Raw genomic sequence first — 19,308 nt, forward strand, 5'->3', positions numbered from 1 at the left:
GTACTGCCCACAGACAGACAATGTTTGACAAAATTGTCTATGCCTGCCATTCTTACCCTTCAGAAGTTCAGGGCTTCATCCAAAGAGTTGTAGCATTTAGCATGGCTCGCATTCAAATTGGTGCTGAATTAGTTTTCCATCTGACCATTTTCTACCGCTTGTCCCTTTTGGGGTCGCGGGGGGTGCTGGAGCCTATATCAGCTGCATTCAGGCGGAAGGCGGGGTGCACCCTGGACAAGTCGCCACCTCATCACAGGGCCAACACAGATAGACAGACAACATTCACACACTAGGGCCAATTTAGTGTTGCCAATCAACCTATCCCCAGGTGCATGTCTTTGGAGGTAGGAGGAAGCCGGAGTACCCGGAGGGAACCCACGCAGTCACGGGGAGAACATGCAAACTCCACACAGAAAGATCCCGAGCCCGGGATTGAACCCAGGACTACTCAGGACCTTCGTATTGCTCCTGTGAATTAGTTTTATTTGAGATATTTAGGATATTAACTCTAAAAATAGTGGTCTTCCCGTACCCATCATTACAGTATTAAGCAGCGAAATCCATATTGATCGGATCATAATCTGTGCTCTAAATTCATAACCTTAGTCGGCATTTTTAAACGATGTGTTTGCTGCACTAGCTACTCTTCTAAAACACTACATGTCCCAGCATGCACTGCGAGCGAGCGAGCGGTCACTATCGTGACGCATCTCCAACATAGGGAAAAAGCGTCCTCTTATGAAGCCTTCTATTTGCTAACCTTGAGGAGAGGTTAATTCCTTCTTCTGGTCTAGCACCCAACAAAACGAATACAACAATTAGTTTGTAGCTGCTAGGGTTGCTTAGCATGAGTCATAAGGGCTCTCGATATGCCTCTTTAATTAGGCTGGTAGGAGAGCTTCAATGGCTAGCATCGCGCTAACACTAGCTAGCTAACTAAGGGGGAACCGAATCGATACCAGTTCGGGGAAACCTTATCATAGTAGACCTGCATTTATCCGATAAGACAGCTGTCCGCAAAGCAAAGACTGGCAGCGGACCCTTAAATTGGAAAGACACTGTCCCAGGAGTGCGCCATAAAAGGTGAGTACTAGTTTTAAGTTCATCTCAAACCTCGACTAGCTTGACTTGACAGCAGTGTTGTCATGGTCCAGGTGGCGAAGCCTAATTGTTAAAGACAATGTACGCGTCATAGTGGACACATGACATGATTATTGCGTGTTATTTTAATGCGTTGTTTGGTAGCCCTGCCTGGTGTAAAAATGCTGCCCGCTCGTCACATGAGTCGCCACAGCACAGGAAATAAGACGTGGAATCGAAATGTTCAAGTTCAGTCCAGCTGGTATTCTTTTAAAAAACAAAGCAAAAATGTTTCTACCTAATGCTACATTCTGACAAGTTGGTCTGTTGACATTCCATCATGGTTTATTTACTTTGGCATTGAATGTGCAACTTCTGCAGCTAACTTTGGGGAAACGACTACAAATGTGCGCTACGTTCACTAACTGTTACAAAAAAAAGATACAAATATCGAGGCATTTCCTACCGCTTGTCCCTTTCGAGGTCCAATCTGGCGCCCTAGGCAAGATTTTAGGTGGCGCCCCCCCACATCGGCAGTGAAGTGTATATACTCACAAGAACCCGAATAGCTTTGTCTTTGACCTTTTTTTTTTTACTTACAACTATACCTAATATATAAAGGGGTGGAAAAGTGACGATTACCTGCAGGGCAAACATTAGCTAACCAGAAGGCAATAACAATGTAAACAAAAAACACCTGTTTAAAAGATCTAATACAAACATTTATATGCACGTACAACACTTAGAACTTTTAGCATATCAGTATGTGGAATTAAATTATGGAATGGATTAAGTAAAGAAGTTAAAAATTGTACTGATATGATCCAGTTTAAGAGGTTGTTCAAAATAATAGTGCTTACAGAGTACAAAGAAGAAGAATTATGAGAAATACTTTCAACCTTATTGAAAATAAGATATTCTTCATCTCAGTATGTTAATAATGACTGAATTAATTAATTAATTACATATTACAAAACTGTTGTATACTAATTCATAGATGTTATTTTATTATATAAAAAGGTCAGTAAATGATTCTATATATTTGTAAACGCTTTGAAGTGGGAAAGGGGTAGGATTAAATAAGCTTTGCTTCTTCCTACTCCTTTTCGGACATGATGTAAAGTGAAATGATATGAAATTGTGTGATGTATTATACTGTAAGTGTGTTCATGTTCGAAATAAACTAAAGAAAGAAAGAAATGTCCCTGAGGAATGTAAGGTGGGAGTACTGTAATTACCTAACGTTACATTATTATTTTCCATAACAATTTAGCCCCCTCCACAATATTAACCCGACGTTAAAACAGAACTAGCTATTTATTGATTAGCAATTGCCGAATCATGTAACATTAGCTTAATGCTAAAAAGCCAGGTTACTATCACATTCTGTAACAGACAAATAATTTCATGTAGGCTAACGTTACCTACCTGCTACCTCTGTCTTTTCTCGTTTCTCCTCCTCTTCTTTTCTCTTTTTTCTTCCCTGGGCACCTGACAGTTTTGGCATCTTGTGTTGATTTTTTGATGTGGTGACGTCCAAAAAGAATCATGATACGGGAAGGGAGGGGGGGGGGGGGGGGGGGCGTAATGTTGTAACAAATAATATTTCTATTAAATAGGCTTTACTTTGCATTTTAATTAACGTGGGATTATTTTTTGTATTTAGAAATAATAGTACCAACTTTTTTTATTTATTTTTTTTCTCCAACATTTGTGGCACTGGCGCGGCGCCCCCTGATGGACGGCGCCCTTAGCATTTGCCTATATGGCCTATGCCACGGGCCGGCCCTGCTGGAGCCTACCTATCGCAGCTGCATTCGGGCGGAAGGCAGCGTACACCCTGGAGAAGTCGCCTCATCGCAGGGCCAACACAGACAACATTCACACTCACATTCACACACAAGGGCCAATTTAGTGTTGCCAATCAACCTATCCCCAGGTGCATGCTTTTTTTTTGGAGGTGGGAGGAAGCCGGAGTACCCGAAGGGAACCCACGCAGTCACAGGGAGAACATGCAAACTCCACACAGAAAGATCCAGAGACCGGGATTGAACTCAGGACCAACGTTCCCTCTAAGGTGCGCGCCTGCGCAATTGCGCACTGCTCAAGCGTCCTCTGCGCACAGCAAATATATGCCGCGCACCAAATCAAATCCCATCTGAATTGTAAACAAAATAAACACATTTATTCTGTGTAATTTTGCAATGCAACTCTGAGTGACAGTGACAACAAGCAGCCCTAACGGTGTTTGTCAACACCGTTCAATTGAACACCGTTCAATTATTGTAACATCTATTCGGCCATAACCACACCAAAAACATGAATAAAAAACTTCTATCTCGAAAAACTAGTCATTTTCTGCCGTACAAACCAGGCCAAAACCAGCTTGTCATCTGTCACCAACACGCATACCACTAAACCACTGGTGCGTTTATGGCCACACAAAAAGTCGGACAACTCAAACACCACACAAAGTTACACTATGACTCCTCAGTCATACGTGTGCTTATTGTACTGTCATTTATTATTAATGTTAATGTATTTATATTAATCATGGAATGCTGTTACTAGAGAAAGTTACAGGAATGCACACTTTATCCTATGCTTACATTTCATTGTGCAACATGAGGATGTTTAAGGGCAATTAAATGTGATCTCTGAAAAGGGTACAAATGATTTCCAAAGCAGGACCCCCACCCAGACATATTGTACAATACTAATCCATAGCTTATGAAAAACAAGATTTATTTTATTTTCATTACAAGTGGGCCAAATCACTAATATTACTAAATAATCTCATGAAAATGACTCCTCTCATTTGAGTGTTATTATAAAAGATTGGTTTGGGACAGGTGTGCTGCTGGTATTGCCACGTGTGATGTTGCTCACATGTGCTCCACTGAATGCTCAGGGAGTTTTTGTGTTTGCTCAGACGCATGAACAATTAGAGGGAACATTGCTCAGGACCTTCGTATTGTGAGGCACATGCACTAACCCCTGTGCCACCGACATTCCATCATGGTTTATTTACTTTGTCATTTAATGTGCAAATTCAGTTCAGTTCAATTTCAGTTTCAGTTTATTTCGAACATGCATCACACAATTCCAGTTGTTTTATTACAGCACGTCCGAAAAGGAATAGGAAGAAGCAGAGCTTATTTAATCCTACCCCTTTAAATAAATAATATACCATAGTAAGCATACAAATATTAAATACATAAATAATCTTTGTCTCTTGTTCTGTGTACTTTGTGAACACTTGCAGTTTGAACCGTCTCTTAAATCGAGCCCGGGATTGAACTCAGGGCCTTCGTATTGTGAGGCACATGCACTAACCCCTTGTGCCACCGACATTCCATCATGGTTTATTTACTTTGTCATTTAATGTGCAACTTCAGTTCAGTTCAGTTTCAGTTTATTTCGAACATGCATACAATACAATGTAATGCATCACACAATTCCAGTTGTTTCATTACAGCACATCCGGAAAGGAGTAGGAAGAAGCAGAGCTTATTTAACCCTACCCCTTTAAATAAATAATATACCTTAGTAAGCATACAAATATTAAATGCATAAATAATCTTTGCCTCTTGTTCTGTGTACTTTGTGAACACTTGTAGTTTGAACTGTCTCTTAAATCATATTGGTGCTTTGTTTGATTTCTTTGGTTAATCCGTTCCATTATTCTGCAGCTAACTTGGGGAAACGACTACAAATGTGCGCTTCATTCATTAACTGTTACAAAAAAGATCCATCCATTTTCTACCGCTTGTCCGTTTCCGGGCTGTGGGGGGTGCTGGATCGTACCTCAGCTGCATTCGGGCGGAAGGCGGCGTACACCTTCGACAAGTCTCCACCTCATCGCAGGGCCAACACAGATAGACAGACAACAGTCACAGGGAGAACATGAAAACTCCACACAGAAATATCCCGAGCCCGGGATTGAACTCAGGACCTTCGTATTTTGAGGCAATACAAGTTAAAGGCAAATTAAAGAACTGTGTGGAATACTTTATTTACAATAAATAAATCAACAATCGATTATTGACGTTTACTAATGGATTTGATAATCGTCCATGTTTGAATTGCTATGCATCTAAAAATCGATTATCTCTCCCACCTCTAGCTGCCATTGTATTAATCCTGTAGTATGAACTATTTTGATGTGATAGATTTATAATTATATGCTTTAACTTTACAAGCAATGGCAATAAAAAAAAAAAATCGCATTGCTATCGTAGTACAGTATAGGCTAAATTGTCAATACCGTCATTTAATTGCTCACAAGCTTTAGGGATGGTGCAGGTGTACCTAATGAAGAGTCCACTATGTATAGTATACTGAATGTGTGTGTCAAAGTTCAGTTCAGTTTCAGTTTATTTCGAACATGCATACAATACAATGTAATGCATCACACAATTCCAGTTGTTTCATTACAGCACATCCGAAAAGGAGTAGTAAGAAGCAGAGCTTATTTAATCCTACCCCTTTTCATACCATAGCAATGTTATCCAATTTCCTTGTTCTCTGTAACAGAATAGTGAACAAATAAATAATAAATACATAATATACCATAGTCAGCAAACAAATATTAAATACATAAATAATCTTTGTCTCAATAAAAAAATAAAAATAAAGGAGAAAAAAAAAAGGGTTCAAGATGTTCGTCATAATTTTTGTTCTTTGTACTTTGTGAACACTTGTTTGAACAGTCTCTTAAATTGAATCATATTGGTGCTTTGTTTGATTTCTTTGCTTAATCCATTCCATAATTTAATTCCACATACTGATATACTAAAGTTTTTAAGTGTTGTACGAGCATACAAATGTTTTAAATTAGATTTTCCTCTAAGGTTATATTTCTCCTCTTTTGTTGAGAAGAATTGCTGTACATTCTTGGGTAGCAGGTTATAGTTTGCTTTGTACATCATTTTAGCTGTTTGCAAATTGTGATTTAATAAATAAAGGGTTTGTATGTTCTCTATATCCAACATTATGTATTATTCTAATTGTGGAGTTTGCATGTTCTCCCCGTGACTGCGTGGGTTCCCTCCGGGTACTCCGGCTTCCTCCCACCTCCAAAAACATGCACCTGGGGATACGTTGATTGGCAACACTAAATTGGCCCTAGTGTGTGAATGTGAGTGTGAATGTTGTCTATCTGTGTTGGCCCTGTGATGAGGTGGCGACGTGTCCAGGGTGTACCCCACCTTCCACCCGAATGCAGCTGAGATAGGCTGCAGCACCCCCCGCGACCCCGAAAGGGACAAGCGGTAGAAAATGGATGGATGGATGGTATTGAGCCACCTCACAGACAGGTCCGACCAGTTCCTTTATTTCAGGGCTCTAGTGTTCCAGTTTTGCACACATTGCCATTAATAAATAATAAATAAATGTGGGAATTAATTCAACTGTTTTTTATTACAAATGGACCGTTTTTCAAAGTTGCAAGTAAACAACACTTTTTAGTGAAAGTAAGATAAATATAAAACTGCATCTATATACATAAATTAAAGATGCATCAATAATCGATTTTTAGTTGAATCTTTGCTCCTGAATCGTAATCGAATCGTGAGCTGCCCAAAGTTTCCCACCTCTAATGGTAGCTGTCACTATTTACATCCCAGTACGTAAATGATCACTTGTTTATCCTAATATTATCAAATATTATATCAACTGCAGTGTTGGATTTATGTAACCAAACAGTACATAGTCCACCTTCCAGAATCTCAAAATTTCAGCAATGGTTTTTGCTGCAGTATGCTGTACCATATTAATATCCATTGTATATCTTAATTTGTCCACTGCAAATGACTCAGCACAGAGCCATTATTGTCGAAAAGAGAGGACCATGTGTCTTGCCTACATTCAAGCATAATGGTAGCATCATCATGGTCTGGACTGCTGGGGAGTTGTGTTCCCTTTAGAGGAAACATACATTCCAACATGCACAGTGACATTGAAATACAGAGAATGATCCCCTACCTACATTGGCAGTTTTCCGACATGATAAGGAGCCCAAACATACCTCCAAATTAACAAGTGTCTTGCTGAGGAAGGTGAAGGAGACAGGGTGGTCAAGTATGTCTCCTCCAGGCTTGAACCCAATTCAGCACCTGTGGGGCATCCTCAAGCGGTGCAAAGGTGTGGTCTAGCATCCTTCATCTCTGTGTTGTCACGATTAGTAGGTGTGTTGCGTGCGATTTACTAACACTGAGTGTGCAATTGTAAAGTTTTTGCATGTACTATACAGGGCATCACCACAGAGACACTGTCATTTACTCCACATTAATTTCATCATACCTGTGGCATTTTGCTAAAAAAGCAGCAGACATGTACTACTTTTTATGGGCATTTTAGAAGCAGTCTTACAGTGCAACTAGAATGAAACAAATTGTTTTTATTTTTTTACCGCTGAAGGTGCGCTCATTGGAGAGAGGCTACTTACTCTGCTCAAGATGCAAAAAATGCATACTTGAAGAAGTTTTTCATACATGAAATATTTTAATATATTCTATCTATGTGGGGGAAAAAAGAACGTCATTAAAAAAAATTACTAAAGGACACCAAAACACATCAATTGAATTTGTTTTAATAAGCCCGTTGAATTCTCTAGCAACTATAACATTTTAAAATGATGTTCCTGAATAGACGATATGTCTAATAGTTTTTTGTTTTTTTTCTGACCATCCAAAATGTTGATACTCACACGTAGGACGGAGGATTCTTGTCTGTCCATCGACTGTCTGTGTAGCGCAAGCACTGATCCTGCAGCCGTCTGTGGAACTGTCACTTTGCGCGTTCTTCTCACAAGTGCTAAATAAAATGCAAAATAATGCTTGCAAAACAGTGATGGCTGTTGATAAATCACATTGTGCGTGCTGAATAATTATATTTTCATCTTCTCCTCTCAGTATTGTGGGCGTTTGGATGATCGGCATACATTTTGCATATTAATGAAGACAGAGACGCAAAATTAATTGCATGCCTTATTCTGCTCACTTTTGCATACGATCAGTTTTGCGTGTGCTATCACATTTCAATGCTTTTTAGTACACGCAAACCTTAAGTAAATCAGACCCAAGATGTTTTATGTGTCACACCAACAATGCTACAGTATTTTACTGGATGAACACCAAGCCTTATATTATGGCTTTTGTTATTTTGCAGTGACTCTTTAAAAGAGTCCAGTAATAAGCTCCGTGCTTGAGGATTACAAAAACACAAAACATCCTTTGTTTATATCAGGCTTCATCAGTCCCTCCTTCTTTCCCTATCTGTCACACAGCCTGTTACATCAAATTTCAGGCGACCTTTAAAGATGAAGACCACTGTGAGAAAGTAGGAGGAAGGAGTTATCTACAAGAGTCATGAATCTTCATCAGGTCCTCACAGGGGCAGTTAACCCCGGAGACAATTGTTTCTCTGTAGGGAGCGTCAACAATGTACCATTCACGGTAAGTTACATCATTTACAACAGTTACATTCCACTCTGGCTGACAAATTAATATTGTGTTATGTTATTGTGGTATATTTTTAATAAATAAATCAGAGAGTAGCGGTTCAGTTTAAATGAGAGTCAGGTGAAGTTGACTGATAAATCCATTCCTACAGGGATAATACCAGGATACGTTTAAACAAGAGGACGTTTACACAAGACCACTTTCAACTGACAACATAAAGGGAGGGAGGGGTCCTTTTGGCCATTTGTTTACATAGCAATAGTGTTTTGTTGCCTGAAAATGAATCAGAAGTGTGTTAAGTATGTTGCAAAAGAAAAACGTGACTCCAAACAGGGAAATCATTTTCTAGCTTTTCTGCAAACGAGGCTGAAAGGGGCCCCCATGCTGCCACCCTTACATTTGATTCAACTTTATATACATGTCCCTGCGCATTTTATTTTCTGTGTAGTGACGGGTCATAAGAGAAGTCATAATGATACCTTTCATATAGGACAGGTCTTTTTATCCTTGTGTTGTTGTTTTTTTAAACGGACCAAATAGCAATATACTTTTTAACTTATTTGCGATGCTTGCCTTATTAAAAAGGGAAACTGCACATTTTTTAGAATTTTGCCTATTGAACAATCATTATGAAAGCTGTGACAACTGATATATATGTTTTTGCATTCTAACTTGTAAATAAATGTACATAAAAGTCAGCTTACAAAAAAGGCCCTACATTCCGCTCATAAAACCCCCCAAAAAACATCCAAAAACCACCACAAATACTCCATTTACATTTTGTGACTTGAATATTAACCAAGTAATAGTGATATTGTTATTATAAGTGCTAACACAGACAAACTATTTAGAGCGGCACCGTGATCACAAGCTTGTGTGCCTATATTGACATCGAGTGGTAAGCTGCTTCCTGGCTTTCTTGCTTGTGGAAGTTTATTCTAGATCATAAATCATGCCTCTCACCTGGATAGTAGAAGGATCAGGACATATTCCGACTAACTAGTACACTTTGACAGCCAATTTAGACCCAGAAATGGCTAGAACGACACAAAAAGACACTTGGTTCCACCCCCCTTTTCTTTGCAAGGATTATGAGTCATTCTTCATCTAAACGGGACTATAACAAAATTCTATCAATCTGCATTCTGATGACATCAGACATTGTACTGTAAGTGATGTCTTATCATGTTTGTTGGCTCTCAAAAAAGTCTGCATTAAGTAATAATCAGTGATGTTGTCAAAGAAAAAAGCGAATGTCATAATGCGTTTTTGAAATTAATGCACCGCCTATGCTTAAAATGAGCAAAATACATAAATGTTATTATAAATGTGCCCATTACTACATTACATATATACTAACAGTATGTATATAACATCTTAAAAGGGGAACTGCACGTTTTGGGGAATTTTGCCTATCGTTCACAATCATTATGAGAGACATGACGATGGATGTTATTTAAAATGTTTTATGCATTCTAAATACGAAATACATGCGATCAAAAGTCTGCTTACAATGGAGCCCATGGAAAACGCTCAACTCTGCCTATAAAGTCCTTGAAAAAACATCCAAACCTCTCCATTATAATTTTTTGTACATGATATAAGTATATATGTAATGTAGTAACGGGCACATTTATAATAACATTTAACATTTATGTATTTTGATCATTTTAAGCATACACGGCGCATTCATTTAAAAAAAGCATCACGTTTTCTTTTTTTTAATTCATCACCCGATTATTACTCACTGTAGACTTCATGAGAGCCAAAAAACATAATAAAACATCACTTACTGTATAAGGTCTGCTGTATTTAGGATTCCGGCTGCTGGGATGTTCACATATTCCCGTTTAGATGAAGAATATCTCATAATCATTGCGAAGAAACGGGCTGAGGGGGGAACCACTTGTCGGAGTAGTTCCTCAGCCATCATTTATGATCTACAATAAACTACACAAACTTGTTATCACAGTGTCGCTATAAATAGTTTGTCTGCGTTAAGACTTATAATAACAATATCACTAATACTTAGTACTTTTTGATTGCTTATTCATTGCATTTTATGAGCGGAATTAAGGACCTCCCATTGACTGCACTATAAGTAAACTTTTATTTACGTTTATTTAATATTTAGAATGCATTAAAAAAAAAATCAATCCATCGTCATGTCTTTCGTAATGATTGAGAAGTTCCAAAAAAAAGTGCAGTTCCCCTTTAATGGAGGTGTTTCAGTGTTTTTAAGGGCTTTTATAGGCAGAATACAGTTGATCGACTCTCATAGGCTCCATTGTAAGCAAACTTGATCGGATGTATTTACTATTTAGAATGCTTTAAAAAAAAAGAAGAAGAAAAATATGTGTGCTTCTCCTGCATAACGATTGTGAATAGAAGGCAACATTCCAAAAAAAGTGAAGTTCCCCTTTAAATATATTAAAGGTTGAATCGTAATCCATTCATATGGATGCATGGATTACCATTTGTTTCATTAAATGGAGAAATGGACTGCACTGGTGTACTCCATTATTTCCCTTTTTTTTTAAATTAGTTTTGACTGTGTTTTCTTCAAATATATTAAGATTGTAATACTACTACCCCCAGTGTTTACTGGGGTTTTTCAAACAAATGCAGGCTTGACCGCACAAGCAAGGTTAAGTAATAGAAAATTATCTATGTTCCGTTCCATAGAGTTAGTGGTATTGATTGGTGTGTGATTAAGATTATGGTGCAAAAATAACTTCCCCTTACTACAGGAACTTCTTCTATGTTGTACAAAGCTATGATGATGCAACTTTTATCCCACTACCCGTATCTCAAAGCAAACTCTTAAGATATTGTTCAATAAGAGATCTCAAGGGGAACTTTTTTGTCCCGCTTTCCTTTTGTTAGGAGCCCATATCAGTTGTAACTTATCACACCTATCTGCGTCTCCTCCTCCACTCTAATTGCTCTCAATAGGCCTATGCATCTGGCTGTGACGTGGTCATTTTGAGCAGCGATTTTGAACGACTACAGATCATCCCAGGCGCCAAACATGGCAACATCCAGGTCGGATGCATCGACTGCTCGCTGCAAGGAGGACAGGTAGGGTCCACATCCTTGTGATGATTGTTTCCACTTCACATTTTCAAGCGACATTTCTACACAGTTAACAAAAGCTCTTTTAATCATGTTTTTTTAGTTTAACCACAATATTGCTCATGACCTTATCACAGTGTTCATCACATGCCTCAGTGATAAGAACAAAATAAACATCGCGGTGAGGAAAAGGACAATCAAGGAGAAGCTATGTTCCTTTCATAATGATTTACAAAAATATCCATTGTTGTAAAAACAATAATAGCACACTTCAAAGTTCAGCTTATTTGTAAATGTGATGGTTTGAATTCAACCACCATTTGCAGTCACGGTCTGCAATGTGTTGACCCTGCTGGTGTGAATGTAATAGTTTTGTAATACAGTACATTAAGTATGTATAATTGCTTTCCTGCGTGTTTGGTTGGAAAATTGGCACCTGCAGCTGCTTATAGTCACAGACAGAAATGCCCCTCACAAATACACCAACTGTCAAAAGATTTCTCATACGATTAAATGAAGATGTGTGTCCAAACTTTTGACTGGTGCAATATATGATCTGTGGACTGATTAAATTTGTGAAGTATTTTATGATTGCAAAGCCATGGCAATAATCAGTTTTCATCTTACACTAAAAAAATGACCTTGTTAATAAAGCAGGCAAACTTGAGTGAATTAATTTAAAAAATGTGCTTAAGCACTCATTTATCAGCCACCTCGTGATCTTGAATCCAATTCGGTTGAACCTAAGTCCTTATGAGAAACAAGAAGACAAAATGTTTTGGGGGTTTTTGCATTCTAATTTGTAATAATTGGCTAGTTTTAGATGGCTAGCAATGCAGCTAATGGTAGCAATCCATTCTGCCTCAAAGTCACTTTAAAAATGAATCCAAAACTGCCAACAATACTTAATTTACGTACTGTGACCTGTATAATAACCAAGCTTTAGTGACATTGTTATTGTAAGAGCGAACTCTTTTTTTAGCGTAGTAACTATTCGCCTTGCAACGTTATGCTACGGCATTAGCCGTAAGGTAGCTTCTGCATCAGCAGCTGAATAGCTTTTGAGTTTGTAATGCACAACACAATGTGATAAGACACCAATCTGTACTGACTGAAAAACATGAACAATCATATTACAGTATCTGCTAAGTATTAGCCCACATTGAATGTTTAGTTTGTACACAGCTAGCTCAACAGTGCATGTATTTGTACCAAGTTACTAACAAGCAAGACGTACTGCATGTATCATGGTCAATATTACAGTGACTCACTCGATGGACAGTCGTCCGTTTGGTCCAGCTGGCCAGAGACATTTTTTTCCCCCCGTTTAGTTTGGGCAAGCACGCCATTTATGGCATAGCCTGGCTCTAAGTTCCACATTTGCAGCATCAAATCACGCCGACCTCACTCTCTCGGCTTCCGTCTGCTCCAACGTTTCAGCCTCCCTTTGTCCTTGCTTCTATAACTAGCAGTTCATCAGCTTAAAAAAGATAAGGTTGTGAATCCTCATTTGTCGAAAAATAGTTGTTTATGTTGTCTCTTACCAAGTCTGCCATGATTAGAACAGACTTGAATTGCTTGAAATTCCTACTTCCAGAATTGTTTCTGGAACACACATTTGTTGCCAAAAGTCGGAACATTGCTATGGAGATGGAAATAAATGCGCTGAGCAAATAAGTTCCTGTAATAGATAAAATGACCAAAATACGGTTAATATTATACATATTACATGTTGTTATGAACATGTCTGTTACTACATTATAAATATATATATATATATATATATATATATACACACTTAAAGTGTGTATATAAAACGTTGATGGAAGGCTTTGTGGGCTACAATGCTGACTCCCATTATCCGCATCTTTTAAGCGTTGTTTTATCATCTTTAGAATCCTTAAAAAAAACACGTGTGGTCTTGTCTCTCATAATGATAACAATAGACAAAATTCCAAACAAAGTGCAGTTTCCCTTTAAGGTTGAAGTCAATCTTATGAAGAAACATGGATTTTCCTACAAATATAAAGAAGATTTTCTTAAAATAAGCTATTCTATGTTAAAAAAACACATCCGAGGCCAGATTATTTTAGTTTTAGATTTATGATACCAATATGAATTCATCTCTATTTTAGATAAACATTATGAATGTGAGAGCAAATATCCATGTTAATTGAGGTATCTGTCTAATAGAGTCATTATTGTGCAAATGTGTACGTTTTCATTCCTTTCGACCTTTGCATGTGTATTTATGACTAGCATGACCTTCATTCAGTGTTGCACAGTTTGCATATAATTTGTACAACTCGAAAGACTGCACTGCAAGTCCTGTGCCTTATTATGAGAATGTTGCCTGTTAACATAAACATCACCCATTAAGACTTGTTGAATATTGTCCATCCATCCATCCATTTTCTACCGCTTGTCCCTTTTGGGGTCGTTGAATATTGTGATTATGGAAACACGTAGACTGAATGAATCATTAGTGTGCATGGTAGACAATGTGGTGCTGACTCAACATCAGCTTTTTATAGGCGTGAGGAATTTTTGACTTGTCTAGGGAATTTTTATATTTACTTCCAGCCACGGTAAAGAAGGACTTGCACTGTACTGTATTTAAAAAAATAACAATATCAATAAGTGAGTATATTCAATAAAGTAGTGAATTTAAAAGTGCATGAGTTCTTTTTTTTTAAATCATGGTATTGAATAGACAGGGAATCGTACAAATCCATAGATATCAGTTTGAACAACTGGTATCATGACAACCCTGGGTGACTGTTTAAATAATGAATTGACATCACAATAGCAAATATATATACAGATATGTATATAGAACATTTAAATTAAACACACTGCTATAGTTGCCAGGTTTTCAATACCAGGGTCCCTAATGGCACTAGTTCTAAACACATTAGCATGATCAGCTGTGGCTGTAGTAACCTGCTGAAGTAATTGTTATTATTAATGTTTCCTAATACTCTTTACCTTTTGTCTCCTGGCAGATTGCAGCTTCCTATGGAAGCATGGTATGCATTTTTGAGCCTGTTCAGCATGAGGATCCAAAAGACAAATCTTTGACAGTGAGTAGCCTTTCATTCATAATGTCCAAAATAACTGGTCAGAGCCAATAATCTAACCCAGAATATCCTTGCGGTAGGTAAAACAGAAAAGTTAAGCACATAAAGATGATAAAAATGTAAAATTTACATTTGTATCTAATGACACAATACTATCATTTCATATTTGATTCTTGTTGTGACATCCATGCAGAAGTGTTTTTTTTATGATCGCAATTGGGTCAAGGAAGTACAATAACTGTAAAATACAACATTGCCTCTTTTATTATGGTTATTTATAATTGATGTATTCATTGTGACCGGATCACTTGCGTGTCACAATGTATCTGATAGTATTAGTCTGTTTTTGTTTCCTTTTTGAATAGAAGTTGAACTGCCAGTGGGAGAAGACTGGGCAATTTGTTTTGCAGTCGATAGTGCGCAATCTAGCATGGCATCCCAAAGGTACTTGAACATAAAACATGCTTGACATGAAATACATGCCTTTTTTTATTCTAAATGAGATTTTTTTCAATCGTTTATCAATGCAGGGAGCATGCTATTAACTGGCACCAATTGCCTGCAGTTATGGTCTCATTGTGATGGAGAAAAAGACGCTGAAGCAGGAGAGCTGTCAGAAAGTTGGACGTGCATCTGGCAAAGCAAGTATGTAATGAGGTGTCATTAATTTGTTCCTGCATTTTGCCATTTGGGTATGCCAAAAACAGAAATTCAACTTGTTTGTCCACAGGACCGCCTCTCCTGTGAGTTTAATGAGGTTTTCTCCTGACGGAGAATTCTTTGCTACTGCTGGTCAGGTAAGTTAGCTAAATCATGCTTCATTGATCAATTATAATTTTTAATCAGTATAAAATGTATACAAATACAGTGCATTCCGAAAGTATTCACAGCGCTTCCCTTTTTCCAAATGTTATGTTACAGCCTTATTCCAAAATGGAATTAATTAATTTTTGTTCTCAAAATTCTACACATTCCATAATGACAATGTAAAAAAATATTTTTTTAGAGGTTTTTGCATGTACGTAAGTATTCACAGCCTTTGCCATAAAGCTCAAAAGCGCTGTTTCAACTGATCATCCTTAAGATCAGTGGTCCCCAACCACCGGGCCGCGGCCCGGTACCGGTCCGCGGACCGATTGGGACCGGGCCGCACAAGAAATTAAATTTATTTTTTATTTTTTATTAAATCAACATAAAAAACACAATATATACATTATATATCAATATAGATAAATACAGTCTGTAGGGATACAGTCCGTAAGCACACATGATTGTATTTCTTTATGGAAAAAATAAATAATTGGTCTCCTTAGTTCCTAAACGTTTACAGAGTGTTGTTAAAAGGAGAGGCCATGTAACACAGTGGTAAAAAAAAGCCCCTGTGCCAACTTTTTTGCAATGTGTTGCTGCCATTAAATTCTAAGTTAATAATTATTTGCAAAAAAGTTTCTCAGTTCGAATATTAAATATCATCTTTGCTGTCTTTTCAATTGAATATAAGTTGAAAAGGACTTGCCAATCATTGTACTACAGTGAAGCATGGTGGTGGCGGCGGCAGCTTCATGCCGTAGGGATGTTTTTAAGTGGCGGGAACTGAGTCTAATCAGGATCGAGGGAAAGATGAATGCAGAAATGTACAGAGTCATCCTGGATAAAAACCTGCTTCAGAGCGCTCTTGAACTCGGACTGGGGCGACGGTTCATCTTTCAGTAAGACAACAACTCTCAGCACACAGCCAAGATATCAAAGGAATGGCTTCAGAAAAACACTGTAAATGTATTTTAAGTCGTCCAGCCAGAGCCCAGACTTGAATCCGATCTAACATCTCCAGAGAGATCTGAGAATGGCTGCGCATTGACACTTCCCTTCCAACCTGCTGGAGCTTGAGAAGTGCTGCAAAGAGGAATGGGCGAAACTGCCCAAAGATAGGTGTCCTAAGCTTGTGGCATCGTATTCAAAAAGACTTGAGGCTGTAATCGCTGCCAAAGTATTGAGCAAAGGCTGGGAATACTTATGTACATGTGATTTATGAGTTTTTTTATTTTTAATAAATAAACAAAACGCTGTAAGGGAAAAAAATCAGTCATTTTGGACTATTGTGTGTAGAATTTTGAGGGCAAAAATAAATATCATATTTTAGAATAAGGCACAACAAAATGTGGAAAAAGTAAAGCAATGTGAATACTTTCAGGATGCACTGTACATGACAGTGACAAATTAACTGAGTTTTATTTTTTTACCTTCAGGATGATTGCTTGGTAAAGGTGTGGTACAGCACAAGTAAGTGGAAATGTGGGATATTCAGGCTTTTCAGCCCTTCGGAATCCAGTGTCGACTTCCAGGGAGAGATTGCCTTTTCCTTTGTGTACCTGGCCCATCCACGTTCAGTTATTGGCTTCTCTTGGAGGAAGACCAGCAAATACATGCCACGGTATGCACACGTCTCCTTGTTAATAAGGATGGGTACCGAAACTCGATTCCATAAAGACACTGGTGCTGATGTAAACGATAGTTGCAGACCATAAAAAAAGTAGCTCGGTGATAAATAAATCCAAACTCCGCCACCTGCAACACGTATTAGAAGGTGATTTTATCCAAGTAATGTTGTGTACTTAATGTAGCATCCTGACAGACACACAAGAGTCTGACACTCTTCTTTAAGTTAACAGCAGGCCTCAACAGCTTAGGTCAACAGCTTAATGAACACCTAAAATCAACATTTGAACACAAGCAGGTCTTTTAATACACATAGTCTGTGTTCTGTATTGCTGCTGGTTTTGCTCTCATAATTAAAGGGGAACATTATCACAATTTCAGAAGGGTTAAAATCATTAAAAATCAGTTCCCAGTGGCTTATTTTATTTTTCGAAGTTTTTTTCAAAATTTTACCCATCACGCAATATCCCTAAAAAAAGCTTCAAAGTGCCTGATTTTAACCATTGTTATATACACCCGTCCATTTTCCTGTGACGTCACATAATTTGTTTTGTTTAAAATTAAATTTTATGTTGTGTATGTTGTGGGCAGCACGGTGGGAGAGGGGTTAGTGCGTCTGCCTCACAATACGAAGGTGCTGAGTAGTCTGGGGTTCAATCCCAGGCTCGGGATCTTTCTGTGTGGAGTTTGCATGTTCTCCCCGTGACTGCGTGGGTTCCCTCCGGGTACTCCGGCTTCCTCCCACCTCCAAAAACATGCACCTGGGGATAGGTTGATTGGCAACACTAAATTGGCCCTAGTGTGTGAATGTGAGTGTGAATGTTGTCTGTCTATCTGTGTTGGCCCTGCGATGAGGTGGCGACTTGTCCAGGGTGTACCCCGCCTTCCGCCCGATTGTAGCTGAGATAGGCTCCAGCGCCCCCCGCGACCCCGAAGGGAATAAGCGGTAGAAGATGGATGGATGGATGGATTTTTCTTAGTTATTTTATTTATTTCATCAAACTATTTGAATGACTATTCTGTTCAGCTTACATGTTCCAAAACTCAGTAAAAATATAAAGACACACTTTTTTTTAAACAAAATTTGTATGTTTTCCATTTTTTATGTACCAGTTCAGGCACTGTTTAAGCACCTACATCTTTTCAAAGGAACTGATTTGGCACTATTATCGGTTAAAATGTATACGGTACCCACCCTACTTCTTTATGTACAGAAGTGTAAAACAGATTGCAGCAACCACAATTCAACACATTACATTTGTTACTGTTGTGACAATCCAGCAATGGTTAACACAATAAGAAATCTGCACAACCCATTTCACACAGTAGCATGATCTCAACACTTTTGGCAAGAGGTAGTAGTGACATCAAGTATTGCTAGCTACTTTCAGGCCTACTTATCAGCCTAAACAAAGGGAAAACAGGCTATTAGGCTAAGCTATTTATAGATGCACCAGAACACACATGTGATGTGAGTGTCTTGACTTAGCTTAATCATGTTCCACCTTGAGCACTTGATACTGCATTATTGCTCCACTGTGAGAGATGGTTTAGTACGCTCTAGTTAAAAGACAGATAAATATCCAATTATCTGTTGACTGTTTGCAAAGGTCAACCTACTAAAGAGACAGGGAGAGGTCCACAGTGTTTGACAACAGATCACAAGCATTGGAAAGAAACTACACATCACCACACATTCTTGATTTACTTTAACCTGTTGAAGTTTTAACAGTGCTTGTGTGTTCTCCCATAATTTGGTTGTTATCACAATTGCTGTATTTTTTCAGTACAGTATTATTCATTTAGCTTCACATTCAGTCTCACCAAACTGTGTATTGACCCCCCACACACTGATATTATTTTATGACTTGACCTTTCCTTTCTCTTCACAGTGGTTCAGTGTGTAATGTCCTGCTCACCAGCTGTAAGGACAGCGTGTGTCGGCTTTGGGCGGAGACGCTGTTGCCAGGTGACAGCCTCCTATCTGGTCAGCATAGCAACCAACATGGTGATACTACTAGCTCGTCCAGTATCTGCAATGGGAAGATTCAAGCGCAGGATGTAAGCAAAGACTATGATATTAATCAATTGGTAGGGATTAACAAACTTGTTGCATAAAGCTGCTCTTTCTTTTTCAACGCCATCATAATATTCTGCTTAACAAATGCCACATC

At 38.2% G+C, this 19,308-nt stretch overlaps 1 protein-coding gene across 5 annotated transcripts in view; it reads left to right on the forward strand.

Moving 5' to 3' along the window:
* Positions 1-626: 626 nt before the first annotated feature.
* LOC133575584 (dmX-like protein 1) overlaps positions 627-19,308 on the forward strand; it is a 68,114-nt gene continuing 49,432 nt past the window's right edge. For 3 of the 5 annotated variants that reach the window (XM_061928268.2, XM_061928269.2, XM_061928270.2), the window contains exons 1-9: positions 627-1,083; positions 8,369-8,537; positions 11,499-11,624; positions 14,624-14,701; positions 15,064-15,142; positions 15,229-15,343; positions 15,429-15,495; positions 16,945-17,129; positions 19,027-19,195. In XM_061928268.2, the coding sequence (XP_061784252.1) occupies positions 8,451-8,537; positions 11,499-11,624; positions 14,624-14,701; positions 15,064-15,142; positions 15,229-15,343; positions 15,429-15,495; positions 16,945-17,129; positions 19,027-19,195 (906 nt within the window). In that variant the 5' untranslated portion in view covers positions 627-1,083; positions 8,369-8,450. The remainder of the gene's footprint in view (positions 1,084-8,368; positions 8,538-11,498; positions 11,625-14,623; positions 14,702-15,063; positions 15,143-15,228; positions 15,344-15,428; positions 15,496-16,944; positions 17,130-19,026; positions 19,196-19,308) is intronic. The other 2 variants (XM_061928271.2, XM_061928272.2) reach the window with 1 other exon arrangement.

Source organism: Nerophis lumbriciformis, linkage group LG33, assembly GCF_033978685.3.
Source record: "Nerophis lumbriciformis linkage group LG33, RoL_Nlum_v2.1, whole genome shotgun sequence".
Lineage (NCBI taxonomy): Eukaryota > Metazoa > Chordata > Actinopteri > Syngnathiformes > Syngnathidae > Nerophis > Nerophis lumbriciformis.